Genomic DNA, 20,104 nt, shown 5'->3' with positions numbered 1-20,104 from the left:
GGTGTTTTTACGGACATTTTCAACCTTTCCCTCTCACTGTCTGTGGTCCCGACATGCTTTAAAACGTCCACCATGGTGCCTGTACCAAAGCAAGCCAAAATCACTTGCTTAAATGACTGGCGCCCTGTTGCTCTGACCCCCATCATCAGCAAATGTTTTAAGCATCTAATCAGAGATAACATCTGCTCTGTGCTGCCTGCCTCACTGGACTCACAGCAGTTTGCTTACCACAACAACCGCTCCACTGATGATGCCATTGCATCTACACTACACACTGCTCTCTCCCACCAGGAAAAAAGGAACACATATGTGAGAATGCTGTTTGTAGACTACAGCTCAGCATTCAACACCATAGTGCCCTCCAAGCTTAAAGTGAAACTCCAGGCTCTGGGCTTAAACAGCTCGCTGTGCAGCTGGATCCTGGATTTCCTGTCAGGTAGACGCCAGGTGGTTAAAATGGGCAGCAACATCTCCTCATCATTGATCTGATCACTGACAATGATGAAACAGCTAACAGAGAGGTGGTGCACATTCTGACACGCTGGTTTCATGAGCACAACCTCTCCCTCAATGTCAGTAAGACCAAGTAGCTTGTGGTGGACTTCAGAAGAAAAGACAGAGAACACAGCCCCATCACAATCAATGGAGCACCGGTGGAGAGAGTCATCAGGTTCAGGTTCCTCGGCGTCCACATCACTAAAGAGTTCACCAGCGCCTTTTCTTCCTGAGACGGCTGAGGAAATTTGGAATGCACCACCACATCCTCACACGGTTCTACACCAGCACTGTAGAGAGCATCCTGACTGGGTGCATCACTGCCTGGTATGGCAATAGCACCACCCTCAACCACAAAACCCTGCAAAGGGTGGTGCAAATTGCCAGACACATCATCGGAGGTGAGATTCCCTCCCTCCAGAACATCTACACCAGGTGGTGTGTGAAAAAAGCTTGGAGGATTATCAGAGACTCCAGCCACCCGAGCCATAGGCTTCTCTCACTGCTACATCAGACAGGCAGTATCGCAGCATCAGGACCCAAACCAGCCGACTTCATTACAGCCTCTTCCCCAATCAATCAGACTTTTGAACTCTTGATCACTCACAATATATCAGCACCACACTTTATTAGCCTCAGACTGGACTCACATTTTATACTTCTCTTAATAACACACTGGCAAATGACAGCTGAATGTCAACAGAACACCATTTATTTCCACTGATTACATGGGGGGAGGGGGGGTACATTGTATTTTTTTTTTGTATACACTTTTTATTTTTGTGTATACTGTATATTATTAGGTGTGTATTTTATATTTTGTGTAAACTGTGTTATGTGTAAATCTGATGTTTATTGTAACTGTTAAAATGCTCTGTCACTTGGATCTGCACCCAAGACTTTCACCCACTGTTACACTTGTGTATATGGTTGAGTGACAATAAAGGGATTTGATTGATCAATGTATTTTTTCTTCCCTGACCGCACAGGCATATTCCAGAATGACAATGCCAAGATTCATCGTGCTCAAATTGTGAGAGTTCAGGGAGCATGAGGAATAATTTTCATACATGAATTATCCACCACAGAGTCTTGACCTTCACCCAATTGAAAGCCTTTGGGATGTGCTGGAGAAGACTTTAAGGAGTGGTTCGACACTCCTGTCATCAATACATGATCTCAAAAACGAATGCAACTCTGGACAGAAATAAATGTGATGTTGCATAAGGCTTTCAAAATAATGCTTGTTTGACCACCTTTACAAAGCTAAAGGTGGTCAAACAAAATATTAGAGTATGCAACTTTACTTTGGTCAGGCAGTGTACATTGCACAGGCGTTGTCTCGGGAAATGTTAAAGGTGCACTCAGTAAGTTTTTGTTCATGTCCTCTTGGATTTACACCTAGGGTTTTCAGTTAAAAATGCAATTGTAGAAAATCCCTATCCAGTAAGCCATGAGTAATTTAATCCACAAGTGAATGGGTTTAATAGCAGGGCAGTTACTAGCAAGTAGTATTTGGCAGGTCATGTGATCCTAACATGGAAGCCTCCACAATGGGGACCCTCTTTATGTACAATAAAACAGCTTTTATAAGGTCACTGATATGACTGCAGTCTTCTTCTAATTTGATTATAAATGGCAATTCATTTCTTTAGGACTAAAAAGTATTTAATAAGGAAAAACATTACTAAGTGCACCCTTAAACTCGAAATATTAACAAGATATGAATGATGCAATATTCTGTCAAATTGATTTTTAAGTAAACCTTTATTGATTTATATTGGAACAACAAACACAAAAACAGGACAAAACTGAAATGGATTGCATGATGTGGAAAAGGCCTAGTCCCTGAGGCTGATGTAGCTACTTGTTAACCTAATAGCACACACCCTGACCATCTGTGGAAGGCATGTAGGTGAATGCTGTTGATTTTGTGCTTTATACAACCATAACTGTAAAGGTCGTGCAATGTTTTAAAAGTTCAGGACATCAAGGTGCCTCAGTTTCAGGTAGTTACAGTAAAAACAGAGGTATTGTATGAAGACATTTATGCTTTAATTTAGCTAGAGGGGCAATTGTTTGGCAAATACCCACATCTGTGTCTAAGCCTAAAGCATGTTACTGTTTTTAAAGTACATTGTACTACAGTGGTATCATACAAAACGGCCCTGGACATTTTATTGCCCCCACACCACTGAAGCCCTCAAAACTGTTTAAACATAATGGGGGGAAAAAACAAGTTACAAATAAACCAGACATGAAATATATGAGACATTAGTTATATATTAGCGATTTACAATATAAAAACACACACAGTGGTCACAAATATTATGAGTGCTTACATTGAGGGATTACATTGCTGACAAGATCTGGTGTGATGTTTCCATGGTACCATGTCATCACTTTCTCATATCACAGACTCCCCCTTCATGCAAAATATATTTCCCTTCTTGCTGTTCCAGGCCTTAGCTGTCATTTGGACGATTTGAACTGGAAAAAAGATCCCAATCAAATACAACACAACATCATCATATGAGATTCATGAATCAAGGTAGGCAGGGTCTCTGACTCATATTCCTTGAAAACCATTATCAGTGAGCACCATAACCTAGAGCATGGCATTGACTGATGACCAAACTAAGGAACACATCATCCACTTAAGTGACAATTCTCAAGACCAAAAAGGGGAAGCAATCAATAATTAAAAGTACAATTGTTTGAACAAAATCTGCGGTAGATAGGGTGAAAGTACATTATTTACAAAAATACCTAATTGATGGGAAATTGTCAAGTGTAGAACAAGGAAATGTGGTTGAACTACAGAGCCTGAAGCAAACACTTGACAAATTTGTGAAGTTGTGCTTTGATATAATTTGCCACAAGTAATTTAAAATCAGTGAGATACTGTTTCTGAAGTAAGACTATGCTTGTAGTCTATGCAATGAGTCTATGCTTGTTCTTGGGAATTAAACATACAGTAAATAAACCTAAAACATTAGCAATACTGGTTCCCCTGAGCAGTAGCAGTAATACAATCCTAAAACAGTATGTTGTGTTTTTCAAGTCCCTTTTGACAAGGAGATGATGGGAATATTGGCTTTAGTCCATGCTGATATTATTTTGGATTTTATCCAAATCTGCAATTTTTAATTCCTGGAAACAGTCAATATAGTTTGTGGGAAACAAATTCACCAGATGTAAAATCATTTTGATAATGGTATCCTGAGATTTAAGCGTAAGAAAATACTTCTTCAAACAGAATGGTGGGAGTGTGATAAATTACATATGGTGAAGACCTGTCATTAAAAGGATAAACTGAAGAAATTAAACAATAGTAAAACTGCAGTCAGTGGTCACAAAAATAAAATTAGACTAAGATGTCCTAGAACCTTCACAGACTCACACAGATACTTGTGCAGCTCCCTTTATAGTTTTAAGTACTATAGAGAGGAATAAGGATGGTCCTCTGTCACAAATGCCAAAATATCAGGTGACTAGGATGGTTTATACTAGTTGTAAATAGGCGACTGAATGGACAAAACAAGTAAATGAACAATTAGATGATTGTGGTGAACATCCCTTCAGCCAGCTAAGGGTGGAAACTATGACAGTCAATCTCAGTGCACTTTGGAGTTGCCATTCACGTGGTTCTTATGATTTTTGTGGGTCTTGCTTTGCATCTTGGGCACCTCAGTGCTATAGAGGCAGTCCAAAAAGCCTTGTGAGACTTCGGTCACCATCGATCGGTCAGGAATAGACTGGGCCATGCCATAGATGGCTCCCTGAAACATAGAAGATTAATACAGATTTAAAGTCGCTGTAAGCGATTTCACCAAGCGAACTAGACTGAATTAGCCATGCACCATCTTTCCAAAATACCGCACTCCAGAGATAATAATGCAGACAAGGTTGTTTAAAACAGCTGCAAAATAGCATCCTCAACAGAAAACTGTTATGAACAACATGGCTTAAAAAATGGCAGTAAGCCTCAATAATTCGCTGCAACTACAATATTATGAGAACACACAAAATGATTGACACGCCGAAAGTGTCATTGTCCACAGACACATTTTTACTTGCTGTTTACAGAGTCTAGAGCTGTCACAAAGACAACTGAGATATCTTACAGCACTTGTTTCATTCATATCTTTCAGGGAGGGTGTTTTTGCATTCTTTCCATGAACAAAAAAAAAATATCTTAAAGCACTTTTAACAATGGCCATTTCATTATGGTTTATCAGTCGAGACAATATATGCCACAAATAGACTGAACTGGACTGGTTTGCCACTGAGCATTTAGACAGCAAAAATATATATACACACATACTGTGCAAAAGTCTTAGGCACATAAGATGTTTCACAAAAATATTTGTCTTAAGATGGTTATTTATATGTACTACTTAATGTGTCAATAGGAAATATACATTTTATACTCCCAAACATTCATTTTGCAAATAGAATAGAATAGGTTAACAGGGAGCCCTGCAACAGATGGCATGGCCCTCACAGAGCCAGCCACTGAACATCGGGTCAGTCTGGGATTACACAAAGAGACAGAAGTAATTGAGACAGCCTAAATAAATAAAATAACTTGGGTGAATTCTCCAAGAAGCTTGGAACATCCTATCTGCCAACAAACAAGAAAAACTGTGTCCAGGTGCAAGTAGTAGAATTGGTGCTGTTTTGAAGGTAAAATAGTTCACACCAATTATTGATTTAGCTCTTTTAATTGATTAATGAAAACTACTTGTCATAATTTTTATAATAAATACTCACTTTGAAAGTTTTTCACAAGTGCCTAAATCTTTTCAGTACTGTATTTCTAAGGATCTTTTTGAAAAGTAATGTGCAATCTGTCATGAAATCAAGACAGCCTGTTCCCTGTTTGAACTTTTGTCTACTAAAATGGAAGCTCACCATTCCAGTGGTCTTCTCATTTGGATTCTTCATGATAATAGCTACTTCTTTCTTCACATCATTGATGAACTGTTCAGCTACACCACGCTGCGTATGAAGCATTGTTACACAAATATGTATGCTGAAAGGGAACAACAAAAGAACAAATGATCCAAATAACTTTTCTGAACAGTGCATTTTTTCTATGAATACTATAAAATGTTAGAGGTGTAATGTAAAATGTATTTTACAGAATTAATGCATTGACAGAAATGTTTTTGTTTATTTTTTTGCAATTTAAAATAAACTTTCATGCAATTTAACAGGCATTACTATACTTTGTATAACATCTGAGTGTTTTAGTGTAACCTTTAAAAATAGAAAGTGGTCGAGATCCAACTAAAAATAGATATTCTCTTTTTTACCATACCTAGATGGGAACTGCAGAGTGTTGAGATTCCAGCCCTTTGATGTCAGTGCATTGGATAAGCGGAAGATATCAAAGACATCAGAGCCTATTGCCACCACGGACACCTCTGGATCTCCAAACACAAAAACCCCCTCCACTTTATGGATTCTATGAGCAGAAAGAGCTCTCTTTACAGATTCACTGCACACACTATCCATTCTATAATATTATAATATCTAGCATCTTCATGCAAATGCTGCCTGCCATATTAAAATGTTTACACATTCAAACAAACACCTTTTCTGTGTCTCCTATTTACAATTACACATTACATTATTACTGACCCTGTTTTGATTTTGCGGGCCGTCTCAATGATTTTCTTGGTGGCCTCAACGTATCCGTTCTCACCCATGTGCATCATAGTGGCCCAACAGGCAGCAATGATTCCCCCAGGGCGAGAGCCAGCCATGGATGGAGATGCATAAATTCCTCCCTGCCAATCAGGTGCAACAAAATACTGATAGTGGCGATATTTCCTGTCACTGTAGAGCACCACTGAGGAGCCTTTTGGGGCATAGCCATACTGTGGGGAAAGAGACATTTTAGAATATATAAAAACTTTGCACTGACTTAAGTCACCATTACATTGATGTTTGGACAGATAACAATACAAATGTCAGTTGTAGTTCAGTCAGAGAAATGTCTTTTTGAATTGAACATCTACATAAACTACTTTAAATGTCAACTTTTATTTTCAATTTCAATTTTCAGTAGTTCATGTGCATAAATTTCTTTCTCATACAAGTACAAAATGTATTTATTTATTATTTCTTTCATGGTCATGTTCTCACCTTGTGCGTATCAGCTGAGATACTGGTCACACCTTTAACCCGGAAATCAAAAGGATCGAGTTTGTAACCAGCCTTTTGCATAAAAACTATTAGAAACCCACCCAAACAAGCATCCACATGGAAAGGGATGTTGTATTTTACTGCCAGCTAAAAGAAAAAATATATATAATGAAAGGACATAATACACCTTGGCTTAGTATATAAAACCATGTGTAAGCATTGGATTTCATGTTATCTGGAAAAACAAATAAAAAATTAGCCATTACCTTTGCGACTTCTCCTACAGGGTCCATAATTCCATGAGGAAATTGAGGAGCTGAACACACCAGCATTGCGGTGTTCTTAGAGATGGCCCTTTTCATGGCCTATGAGCAGAGCAAAATGTACTCATTAAACCTTCATGAACATTCATAAATGTTGGCAATATTGAAGGAATAAAAATGTGCAGTTTATTTAAGGTGATCAAGACCGCATTACTTTCACATCGACTTTCATGGTCTTCTTGTCCAGAGCTATGTGAATAAGCTTCATCCCAAAATAATGTGCTGCTTTGTCGAACGCTGCATGGACACTCACTGGTGCAATGCTACAGCATAGACAAAACCACAACAATCTCTTTATACAGTGGGTCTGAATGAAATAATTATCATTAAAATGTGGTGAGTTTAAATACTTTCTCCTATCCTGGTTTAATTTGCAAAGCCAATTCTAAGTGAGCCAACCATAGGGTGATTTCATCCAAATGGTAAACACTGTGGATCTGTGGTGAAATCAAAACATTGCTCTGATTGTTTGAGCATCCCATCCAGCCTAACACAGCAACACTGGATCAAACAATAGAATGAGTTTGGTTGGCAACCACTGTTGATTACACTAAACAGAAAGAGAGTATTATGACTGAAAGGCTGAATGTTTGGTCTAGACAGAGACAGTACATACATCTCTGGGTGTTTGATCCCACGCTCATGGGCCATGTCTCTGTACGCCTTGCATGCCATCAGGATGCTTTCAGTTCCACCCGAAGTAACCTTTTTATGACAGGAACAAGTGAAACAAATGGTTCTGTTTAAGCGAACATCCCTCTAATGACAAATTGCAACTTCATGTTATAAAATACACTTATTACAGCGGGCAGATGAACAAGCAAACACATTTCAGTAAATTACTTGCAGGAACAGTATATTTCTACAATTTCAATGGGGGTATTCATAATGGGATACTTAATGCATTTTACTAAATTACATGAAGGACCCAGGGTAAATGCGTAGATAGCAATAGTAGCGGTTTGAAACATAGTATAAATCCATGTAAACTTAATTTCTCCCAAATGAAAATAATACGAGATGCTTTCCACATCTGGCTATTCACTCAAACGCAAGTCTACTGTATGTCAAACAAACAACTGTATTTGAAAATAATGTGCAACAGAAAATCTTTGACAAATGGCCTTTGCAAGTGAGTAATGGAAAACTGAGGGTTCAACAAAAATGCTGTAAATTGTGGGAATTTAATACGATTTTGATAGAGCTGCACGATTATTACAAAAATCATAATTGTTGATTATCTCTCTTTATATTGTGATTACTAACTCAGATTAATATAATTTACCGTACTTAAAAAACAGCATGCCATTTTCTTTATGTTTCATGTGTTAAGGATGCCTCTGATTTTCCATTGCATTAAAGGAATAGTTCTCCCAAAAATGAAAATTCTCTCATTATTTACTCACCCTCATGCCATCCCTGATGTGTATGACTTACTTTCTTTTGCTGAACACAGAACGATTTGTAGAAGAATATTTCAGCTCTGTAAGTCCATTTAATGCAAGTGAACGAGTACCAAAATTTTGAAGGTCCAAAAAGCATATAAATGCAACATAATCCATAAAGACTCCAGTGGTTAAATCCATATCTTCAGAAGCTATATGATAGGTGTGGGTGAGCAACAGATCAATATTTAAGTCCTTTATAATATAAATGATCCTTCCTGCACAGTAGGTGGCAATATGCATGAAGAATGTGAATCACCAAAAACAAAAGTAAAGATTGATAGTAAAATAGGACATAATATTGATCTGTTTCTCACCCACACTTATCATATAACTTCTGAAAATGTGGATTAAACCACTGAAGTCTTACTTTTATCTGGAATATATGTGCTTCTAAAAACAATTTTGTTTTGTGTTCAGCAGAATAAAGAAAGTAATACACATCTACTACTCCCTTTAATGTACATAAGACATTTATCATTTTCAATGCTCATCCATTGCATATTAATTTTGTAAATAGCAAATTTATCAAAATGGATGTTGACTTTAATGGAATTCTGTAATTGACACGTTTCACGATTACTTGATTGCTGCAGCTGTAATTGTAATCTCTTCAATCGATTAATTGTGCAGCCCTACTTGGCATATGGTCTCCTAAACTTCAGACAACACTAATAGCGAGACAGTGAGAAGAACTGACTGTGCCGCAGGAGTTTGTTCCTCCGTTAAAGAGAGCACACGTCATCCGCACCACTTCTGCCTCCATTTTCCTAACCCCAGGGAATAGGTCTGGATGCAGAGGGTTGGTCCAGGCAAAATCACCATACACCTACAAATAAGAGAGACACAATATGGAATGTTATTGGCCTTCCTTATTCTAAGAAGCTGTGGCTAAAGGGGAGTAATTTCCAATAACCTTTGTTGGATGGTTGCAAAAGGGCATTATACCTTCACTAGGAGATCTGTGAGCTTCTCATCTCCCCAGTAGACTGCACCTGACACCTTGCCTTTAGCCCAGTCTACTTCACCTGGAACCAGAGGTATAAAATATTTAATGAGGATGCTCCCTAAACAGAACAACTGTGGAACTTTAGTGTGGTAAATAAACTTGCTTTTGTTTCTTAGAGAACATCAGGGTGATACTTTAATTTTTATTAATACGCTGAAACCCTTTGGGATTATCGCCATTACAAAAAATAGGAGTCGGGACAAGCTCAAGTGACTCACTCAGTGTCTCATACTCTCTGATCTTGTCAAGGAGCTGTTTGTGTGTGAGGCCTTGTGCTGGAAGTTGTTTTGTGTAGCTCATGCCTTCCTTCAGTGTGCAGAGACTCAGTGACATGTCATCCAATGCTTTGTTGAGCTGACTCTGAATCTGAAGAGGTAAAGATGGGGAAAACAAAAGGTGTACATCATACCAACATTTTTCAAAAACAAATTACATTAATTTGTTGACAGGTTAGAGGAATTAAAAGGAAAATCAATAATTATTTAATTATGTTTTTGTTGACATGATGTAACTTTCTCAACCAATGGCTTGTTCAAATGGACCTAGGGTGTTTAGGACAAATGTAATTTGCAATGTTCAAAAGTTAGTTCACCCAATATTGAAAATTCGGTGGTCATTTTCTAACTTTTTCCCTTGGAACAAAAGAGAAATGTTGATTCTCAGTCAGTCTGAGAATCAACATTCTACCTAACATCTCATTTTGTGTTCCATGGAAGAAAGAAATTCACATGGGTTTGGAACATCATGAGGGTGAGACATCATTTTCATTTTTGCTAGTTAAAATCTAAAAGGACAAAAGGTTCAAATCAACCTGCAAACAGTTCTGGCTGGAATCAGACATGCTATGTTACATTCAGGAACATGACTCGCGATAAACCCTGACATTATCACATGCCAGGGTCATATGTACAAGTGTGTCAAAGGTTTAATTTCCCGTTTAGTATTACGCTAGTGACATAATAACACATCAGTGAGTCAAAATGACAAGTCTGGAGAATTTCAGGGAGAAAAGGGAACTAGAAAACCACAATATGCTTACTGATGCTCCGACAAATGGGATTTTTCTGATGAGTTTGAAGAATTGCTTCTTTACTCTTGATATCAGACCTAGAAAACACCAACAAAAAAAGAACAAATTGTGGTCAGGACAAGACATTAAATAATATAAAGAATATTTTTATTTTTTCGAGTTGCTTTGACAAATTCCAGCCCATTAACTGCTTGAGATTGTTCAATCTCTTATTTTCAATTGAGAATAAACAGAAATGTGAGAAATCTGATGTTTCAAACACTATACTTTTAATATAAAACACTATACATTTAATTTTTAATGTACAATAAAACTAATAAATGAGCCCTTAAAATTAAATGCTTGCTTCTTTCCCCACAGTTCAAGTAAATTCTTTGTTTTTAAATGAAAAATCAACCATAACATGGAACAATGCATCAAAATACACAGAAATACAGAGAAATGGGTATCTCAGTTAACAACAGTTTATGAAGTGCCACAGATTTTGTTATTGTTAAAGTGGCCTTGACATTTTGTGTCTTTGTTTAAAGACTTCCTGGCTAGAGAATACCAAACCATGACAATGTCACATGCTTTGCGACACTTTATACAATTAGCTAACACTACATATTTTTGTGCCGTACATTGTTGTTTTAATTCAAAGTATCCAAAACACAGTAGCTTATGAATGTGAAAACGTATGGAGAAAAAAAAGGTACAATTATTTTAATTGTATTTCAAGGTTGGTTAATAGAGAAATACTTAGTAACCTGAGAAAAGAACCTCAATATGTACCTAACAACATATTCTGTAGTATGTCTAATGTAATTCTAAAGCACCCTTTAGGCCTCTAATCAGATGTACAATTAATTCTTGATATTTTTTTTTTAACTAGCACTTGACTTACTCTCCTGTTGGAAAAGGAAGCCTTTTAGCCACATTGCACCGAGGGTGGACAGCAAAGTGGCAGCAATGATCTGCCATGGCTCCAGACCAGCACACTGAGAGTTCACATAGCGGCGCGCCTCCTCTGTGTAGAGCAGTAAAAACTCCTTATACACCTCTAAGGCACTCTGCATGGGGAAAAGTAATACTGCAGTTACAATCAGTGCAAATAGATTGAAATACTGATGGAAGTCTTGGGATTTGTAAAATGAACCCTCATTTCTTCTGAGCAATCAACTGAAAAATATTTTAACATATATAAAATAAGATGATGCATACAGAGAGCAAGAACTGATACCTTGCCTGCAGTTAATATCAACAAGCAGCAGATACAGTACAAATAATCAATGACCAATGAACATTGACAGACGATTAAAAAAAAACTTTGTTGGTCCATTCTTCAGGTTTAGGAATTGATTGAAGTGTTACTACTGCAAACATGCTGATAATCTATTACCAGAGTAGTATAATGCCTTAATGACCACCTGTATCAAATTAAAAATACCAATAAAATCATTCCAAATGACAATACAATACTCACTATAGCAGACTGAGCCATACTTAATCTTCTCAAGAGCTTGAACTCACTAATAAATGATACATAAATTCAACTGTGGAAGGAGTGACTGTGACAAACGTCACACACAAGAATCCAGCATGGCTTAGCAGACTACTGCTTTCACCCTATGAAATATTGTTCCCTCTGGCCACGCCTTTTTCATTATGAGAGAAACTCTGATAAACAAAACAAAAAGCAAACATAATAGACCCAAAATGAGCTACAAAAGATATTGGTACAACAATCTATGCCCTATACAATTGCTTCCAGCCCATTATATAGAAAAGCATATTTATAAACTGTTAGTTTATGTTGCTTTTACAGGCTGTAAAACTAAGCATATCTGTTTGCTGGTGGACAGATTTCACAATAACTAATTTTTACAGCACAATATGGTCATGCTTGATAACAATCTTGATGCAGATTGTGTCCTAATAGCACTGCCATAACATCACTCAGGAAAGCTAAAGGTCCACCGAAGAAGGTCTTAGCTAAAAATATTCATATGAGCATGTCATCTCATACTAATTTTAACAATGCAACAAGTAGGCTACAACAAGGCTTTTGCATAACCCTTGCGATCACACATACACTATTCCTTCATTTAAAAAGGCTTGCTAAAAGTTTAATTTACATTTTGTTTACTTCTAGCATGTAAAGAGCACAGTGGATTGTTACACTTGGAACCTTATCTTATCTTTAATGTAGAACAATGATTGACTTGTATTTAGGCTAGACAATTAAAAGGACTTTAAAGGGTATGAAGTTTTGTCAAGGAGATAATGAATGACTCCAGCACTGTCCACCATCATCAAAGATATAATGAAGGAATCTGGCATTCTGGGCATTGTTATCACAGAGCTGAACACCACCCCCTGAATGCAGTTTTGAGTCCACGATGAGCTTTCCGACAGGTTTGGCAGGGTTTGTTAAGTAAAGTGGATACAGAGGAGCAGGTAAACAGGTCGTGCGAGCGAGCAACTGAAAATTTGACCAGGACTGATGCACACAGGAACATTTCACACTTTGTTTTGTTTGGAAACTAATTTGCAGTGATCCCATATATTTAAAGACAGCATCCCTTTTAGACTTACATAAGACCTATAGGCAGCCTGTCAGTATTCAATGCACAATCTGTCATAAAACAAGTGCGATTATATTATGTTATCTTGGGGCAAAAGGCAGAGTGTGTTGAGACACATTGCAAAATAGATGGTTTTGCACGTCTGCTTAGATATACAACATAACTTCTGTAACATGAAAGATAACACGACTGAGGTAAAATACCATATGTGAATCATAAGGCACTTGCAGGAGTATACTTTGATTAACAAAAGAAGTTTTTGGAACATAAGTGAAAAGCCAGTGCGAAAGGAGCTGTGGCCCTTAAGCACTTATTTAAAGCCCCCTTGTGTAACTGCAGAGAATCACACCCAACAGCCAGGCGTTGATTTTTTTGTCCTTTGTTCAGAGTAAAAGAGTTCATGTTTCTAATGGAAACAGCTCATGGTGTGAATGGTGTTAAACAGCTCAGTTAACTTTGATAAAAACATCATCTCCAGTAATGCGTTCTGTAAAAATGTCTATGATAAAGAGTTTTAGTAAAGAAACAATTACGCCTAATAGACAAGAAATTGAGTTGTCTTACCAGATAAATGTGTTTTTTTCCCTTTATACATTAATAGAGCCAGATGCTCAATATCACACATTAAATCACATAATGCATCATGTGAGCATCAGAATAAACAACAACAACAACAAAACAGTCTCAGCAGATGCTGTTGGGCAGCAGTCAAAACAGATCTGCCCCTATTGTACACTGCCCTGTTAAGAACAGGACTTCCTCTGTGTTTGAGTCATCACAGGAAGTCTTCTGATCAACAAGCACACAATGAAATATCCCAAAATAAAAAATTCCCTTCTGCACCTGGTTGCAATCTAATTTTACATCTGCATAGTAACAGAAATAGCCTACATAGGACAGCATTATGAACAGTTTATGAAGGTTTATTTTCCTGTAGCCAAAATATTAACTCTTTAATTCTAAATCTTTTTATTTCAAACACTTCAAATGGACGTTTAATATCATATAATGTTATGAAATATTATATAATATTATCACATTCAGGATAAGATGCACTAATAGGTTTCAGCGGAACCTCAAACTAGGTTCCACCAGCACAATGTAGTATCAAATCTAGTTCAGTTACACTGTAACACTATTACAGTTCTAGATGTAAATGAAGTCGCCTAACGACACAAAGTAACAAAATACAATTGACCACACATGATGCTCACATTCTAAATTCTACAAGCTTTCCACCAGCTATAAAACGCAGTTCACGTGCCGCTTGTGTCATTGTAGCCTACTCATGTGTTTAGATATCTGGAGCAGATTGTTTTTAAAGAAGAGATGCTTTATGTAATTGGCACCATGCCCACTCACCATGTAGTCCATTTTGTTTGCCACGGTTATTCCCCGTCTAAAAATGTCGATTCTTCAACTTCTTGAGGATAAATGGGGAAGAAAGCTGGAAAAACCTTTATTAGGCTTGTTTTGAACGCAAATGCCCCGTTGCATGACACAATCAGAGGCGGAACATGATATCAGGAAGTACCGTGTGAGAGAAAGGGGAACGCGATTTGCTTTCAGGCAGGTCCTCGCTTTCGTAGATCTTTACATCTCGAAAACGTCCTTCATCGAAGCGGATGGTCTAGCGCAGATGAGATCAGAAGCTGTGAAAGTCCAACATCCTAACGTTTCGCAGTCTACAGATTCGTCACGCTTTTTTAAAATTATTATTTACTCCAAACCAACAATTACAAGCATTATACATCCTGATTATGACATTAAACATGGGTCCCAAAAAACAGAGAACACATATTTTTTTTTCTTTTTTAAACCAATAGGCTAATAATAATAATAAAAAATATATATGTAGCCTATTGTATTTACAATAATACATAATGACAATTATATATACACTCACTGAGACCTTTATTAGGAACACCTGTACACCTAATTATTAATGTGATTATCTAATCAGCCAATCATGTGGCAGCAGTGCAATTCATACAAGCATGCAGATATGGGTCAGGTGCTTCACTTAATGTTCATATCCACCATCAGAATGGGGAAAAAATGTTTTATCTCAGTGATTTTGACCGTGACATGATTGTTGGTGCCAGATGGGCTGATTTGAGTATTTCCGTAACTGTTGATCTCCTGGGATATTCATGCACAACAGTCTCTAGAGTTTACTCAGAAAGGTGCCAAAAACAAAAACATCCAGTGAGTGGCAGTTCTGCAGATGGAAACGCCTTGTTGATGAGAAAGGTCAATGTAGAATGGCCAGTCTGGTTCGAGCTGACAAAAAGGCTACGTTAACTCAGATAACCACTCTGTACAATTGTAGTGAGCAGAATGCGCAACACGTCAACCTTGAGGTGGATGGGCTACAACAGCAGAAGACCAAGTCAGGCAGTTTATTAGGCTCAGAGTGTTCCTAATAAAGTGCTCAGTGAATGTGTATAAGCCCGATGTTTCTGCACCCTCTAACACTTTTTCCTTATTACATAAGGATTTATAACAACTCTAGTTTATTTTATTTTATTTTTTTTTTTAAATAAAGATAATAATTTGTTTTAAGGCACTTACATTTGTGGATTATAGCATATCCCTAAAATAAAATCATCATCCTTTTTTTCAGGGAGGACAGTGGATACATATAATGTAGACCTTCTTGGTAATCATTTATTTAATACTTATTTAAAATTAACTTTTTAAATAGTACATCAACTATTACTGTTATTATTATTATTGCATCTTTAATTTATCATTAATTGTGATTAAAAGTTTTAATAATTTGAAAATATCACATTTAAGTCTGAAATATTAAATTCAGAGAGTTATTTATGTATTTTCTTTTCTTTTTTTTTTTTTTTGGTCTGGTTAAGCAGAGACAACACAGGAAAATTTGTAATATTCAATGCATAAAATTACGTTAATTACAGTACATGATATTCTACTGAGTTGGGTTGGTTTTAGTTGCGTTGGTGTTCGCTCTTGGATAACTTTTACTGTATGTTTTGGTACTGTGCATCATGGGTTTTAACCTAATGACCATTGGGTGGCGCTAATGATACTCTTCAAAATAAAACAATCAACAGGGTATTTTGCTGCTCTGTTTTACTCTGCATTTGAACACATTTTAATTAAATAACTATGTTCTCTTAAAAGGCGAGCTGATTTACATTTATGTTGGAGAAAAAAATGGGTTCTGGTGGGAGATGAGTGGCATGTGGCATGAGGCCTCTTTGTCACAGACAAACACAACGTTTTATTGGTATTAAATTATATTGTGTTTGTTTGATTGATTGATTGATTGTTTCTTTAACTATTTTTAAGGCAATTACGTTTTCAATGTTTTCAAATCATAATTTGGTTTTACAAAAATAAAGTATCAGGATAATATTGAGGCTGCTTTTATAGTATTGGTTAAGACATGACCAAGATTCAAAGTTTTCTTTTCTTTTACTTTTTTTTTCCAGATTCAAAGAATATAACTTTAATTTCAAGCAACTTGGCTAAGAGTGAATGTAAATGTCATTATAATCCTATTTTGAATATTTGCTGATATGTGAAATTAAAAGAATAACCCTTCGAAAGGCAGTTCAAAGTGAATATAGGCCACGGTATGAGTGGGTCAAGGTGGTATGTGTCTTTTAAAAAAAAAAGGGGGTATTATGTTTATTACCATATCCAACAAAAAATAATCGGTCTAAAAATAATAATGCAACTAACCTATAACACTTGCAAACTGTTGAACATTTGCCTAAAGATTATGACAAATTAATAGTTTACCAAAGTGACTTTACTCTTACTATTTTCTCCCAATTTATTCCTAATTCCCATTGAAAATAAATAATACAAATTCCTTTTATATATATATATATATATATATATATATATTATAGCAAGTAACACCAATGCGAGATAAATTCGATTCAAGCCACTGAATATGGCGACTATGTGGAGAAAGGCTTACGTGAACCGACGCATTCACTGCACCAAAGCTTAATTATTGAGTGTGACCCCCGATTGCTCAAACCAAATAGAGTTTTAGCAAAAAGCTTTTGGCTATTCAATTATAATTGGTGTATTCGGTCATAACAAGCATATGCGTTTTAGCACAATGGGTGGACTCTAAAAGGAACCTCAACAGCACATTAAAACTGCATTACTTCTTCTAAGAAGTGTACTCAAGATCTCTCTGGTCTCGATGCGCACACCGTTCCAAAAGCGCACACGTCTCCAAAGGTGCACGTTTTACCACACAAAAGAGTTTACATTGTTTGAGTTTTAACAAGAGGTGTACATATGGCATCCGGGTTGTAATTAAATGTTTTTAAGTTGTTGTTTTTTTCTTCACGGTGAAGTTTCCTTTTCTCCTTTACATGCAGCCTTTTCCGTGTCTGAACAAGAGAGAAGAATTAAATAGCTTTTCTGCCAGTTTGGGACAAATGGATGGCAAAAATCTGGTCTGCGAGTTTTAATCCTTGATTGCCTTCTTCAGATGCCCTTCAAACAAAGGCTGGGGATGAAAATAAAGCCCCACCTGGTACTTCTGTTTGCTAAAATAATAAGAAATAGATTTCGTCTGATAAATAATTACAACAGATTGTAAAGTGCAGCAGTTGAAGAAGTATCAATCAAGGGCAGGTATCACCTGCTCTTCATTTATTGTTAAATATTGTTAAATCATGTTCTTAGTGATATCTAGGATGTCCACAGCAGCAGGTCGCCTGTGTTTGCCCATACTTTGCATAACAAGCAAGATATTACTCGACACTGATAAAAATCGGGGGACAAATCTGACAGTCCCAAACCCACACCTGTCCCTCGATATCCCAATATGGATTTGGCATCAAAAGTTATTTGTAAAGCGGTAATATGTGGTTTACTTTGGATAATTTCATGGCCTTTACAACAGCACCTATCTCCTTGGCTTATTTGTCCACTTTATTGAAAGCATATGGTTATCAGATACCCTACAAAACACATATTTAGTTAGACTGCCAATGGGTGCATTTGTGGACACTTATGGACCATGGTAAATATTTTTCGCCCATAGAAGTGCTCTTAGTCTCTCCAATAAATGAAGATTTATCAAGACTTGGGGCCAAGTGTAAACTCGTGCTATCCGAAACGTTGAAAGGTCTTTAGTTCGAAACTGTGATCATATATTTGATGCGCACTTATCTTCTTAATAACTGACTCCATTTGGAGACTCCATTGCGCACGCATTTTAGTTTCTATGTATAATTTTCAGTCCACAATATTCTGTGTTTTTATTGCATTAGGGACAGTGATATGAACTGCTACTGCCCATATACTACAAAAGTTCTTACACATTTTTCTTTAATGAAACATTTTTGTTCAGCCTTTGTGCCAACACAAATTTTACGCACAGATATATCCTAAAGGTACACACCGGCAATGACACTGAAAAGGTATAATGTCTATTTTTCAGCTTTGAGAAAGGATGTTTTATTGTAAAGGAATATACAGATGCTACTAATAATCCTGTAATCCTTTGTAAACAATTTATGTGAATAATACATACATGGCCAGTATGTTAACGTCATCCGTTGAGCTCCATAATTAAGAAAATGCCTGTTCACGATCATTTACTTTTTACTAGGCGTAGCGCCTGATGTTTGAGGAAAAAATATGCATATTCCATTAATAAATCCATCATGATGAATGTGAAAAAAAATAGAAGCTTAGATGCTTATCTAAGCCTTTTTGTGTTGTGTAAGTATGTGTACATTTGATATGTAAATTGTGTTTTGTAAATATGTTGTTTATTGTAATTGGTATATATGTCTCGTCACTGTCATGACTGCTATGTTGCTCGGAACTGCACACAAGACTTTCACCTAACGTTGCACTTGTGTACATGGTAGTGTGACAATAAAGTGATTTGATTTTTTGATTAATGTATCCTCTCAATGAACCATTTTCGTGTTGAAATTAGCCTATTTACAATTGTTATGGCCTATATTAATGATACTTTGCTGGCGAAAAAAACTAGCCTATAGAAATATGAACTGACATTGTTTACTCCTGGATGGTAATTTAATCGTTGAAACCTGAAAGTACATTTTAGAAGGTGTTCTCTCAGTTCTGATTGGACACATGACCAAATGTGTTTGTCCTAGAGCGCAGATAGGATAAAGGGACATAAATGACGACGGTGCGCATCACCCTCTATTGTCTCTTTGATTTATATATTGAGGGAATGAACAGTGTTGTAGACCAGCACTCCCAAGTAACCTCGGTTTCACTGAGCCAGGCTGCAAAAGGTAAGCAATATAAATATTATGTTTAATAATATTCATATGTTTTTCATAGTTTCAATTTTACGCGTGTTATTTAAGACACTGGGTTCATCCTCTTGCATTTGTATGCAGGCCTACAGAATGACCCCCAAATCCACGTGCGCTTCAGTAGGAAGAAATGGGACCTTTACATCTAACTGGAGTTCAACATTAGATCTCACACCAGGGTCCCTAAACATCACCACAGACCAACAAGACAACCACAGAGATTTTGAGTCTGGTAACTTAGACTCATCGACTGAAGAATGCTCTTCTACGTTTAGTGATGACAACACAAGAAAGAAAAGCCCGAAGAAAACGATGCCAGGAAAATCACCAAGCAAACAACGTGGCAATCGCAGAGTGAAGGCAAACGACAGAGAAAGGCATCGTATGCATGAGCTGAACTCCGCGCTGGATACACTGAGAAGCGTGCTTCCAACTTTTCCTGATGACGCGAAACTGACCAAAATCGAGACTTTAAGATTCGCTCACAATTACATTTGGGCATTGTCAGAAACACTGAGAATTGTAGACCACGTTCGACAAATTTCAACTCATGTTAGAGATCAGGACAACCTCACGGTGTCAGGTGTGTGCTTGGATATGCGTTACAGCGCGTCGGGTGCTTGCGTGTCCAAGTGGCCCTCCACAAACTCATCAACAAACTGGCAAGAAACACAATGCCACTGCACTGATTTTTTTCTGGAAAAATTTAACAGCAATTTTCAGGAAAATTTGACATTTCGTCTGGCAGGGGAAAGCCTTATATGCGATTAA

General features: G+C 36.9%; 2 protein-coding genes across 3 annotated transcripts; one reads left to right on the top strand and one right to left on the bottom strand.

Annotated features, from left to right (window-relative positions):
- Positions 1–2,254: 2,254 nt before the first annotated feature.
- Positions 2,255–14,580, bottom strand: sgpl1 (sphingosine-1-phosphate lyase 1). Of its 2 annotated transcripts, none has more exons than XM_052151166.1 (14): positions 14,388–14,580; positions 11,345–11,510; positions 10,468–10,535; positions 9,647–9,794; positions 9,368–9,447; positions 9,120–9,248; positions 7,591–7,679; positions 7,129–7,237; positions 6,918–7,016; positions 6,652–6,798; positions 6,145–6,383; positions 5,822–5,968; positions 5,413–5,533; positions 2,255–4,277 (listed from the first exon to the last, which is right to left on the bottom strand). In XM_052151166.1, exons 1-14 carry the CDS (start codon positions 14,397–14,399, stop codon positions 4,113–4,115), a joined length of 1,719 nt encoding a protein of 572 aa, XP_052007126.1. In that variant the 5' UTR covers positions 14,400–14,580; the 3' UTR covers positions 2,255–4,112. The 2 variants fall into 2 exon arrangements, with proteins under 2 accessions (XP_052007126.1, XP_052007125.1); XM_052151165.1 differs by lacking the exon at positions 14,388–14,580 and adding an exon at positions 11,924–12,012.
- Positions 14,581–19,426: 4,846 nt separating this feature from the next.
- neurog3 (neurogenin 3) lies at positions 19,427–20,104 on the top strand. Its single transcript, XM_052150463.1, has one exon. It carries the CDS (start codon positions 19,427–19,429, stop codon positions 20,102–20,104), a length of 678 nt encoding a protein of 225 aa, XP_052006423.1.

This window comes from Xyrauchen texanus, chromosome 20, assembly GCF_025860055.1.
Source record: "Xyrauchen texanus isolate HMW12.3.18 chromosome 20, RBS_HiC_50CHRs, whole genome shotgun sequence".
Classification (NCBI taxonomy): domain Eukaryota; kingdom Metazoa; phylum Chordata; class Actinopteri; order Cypriniformes; family Catostomidae; genus Xyrauchen; species Xyrauchen texanus.
The sequence above is the reverse complement of the archived record's forward strand: the minus strand, read 5'-3'. Positions and strand labels throughout refer to the sequence as shown.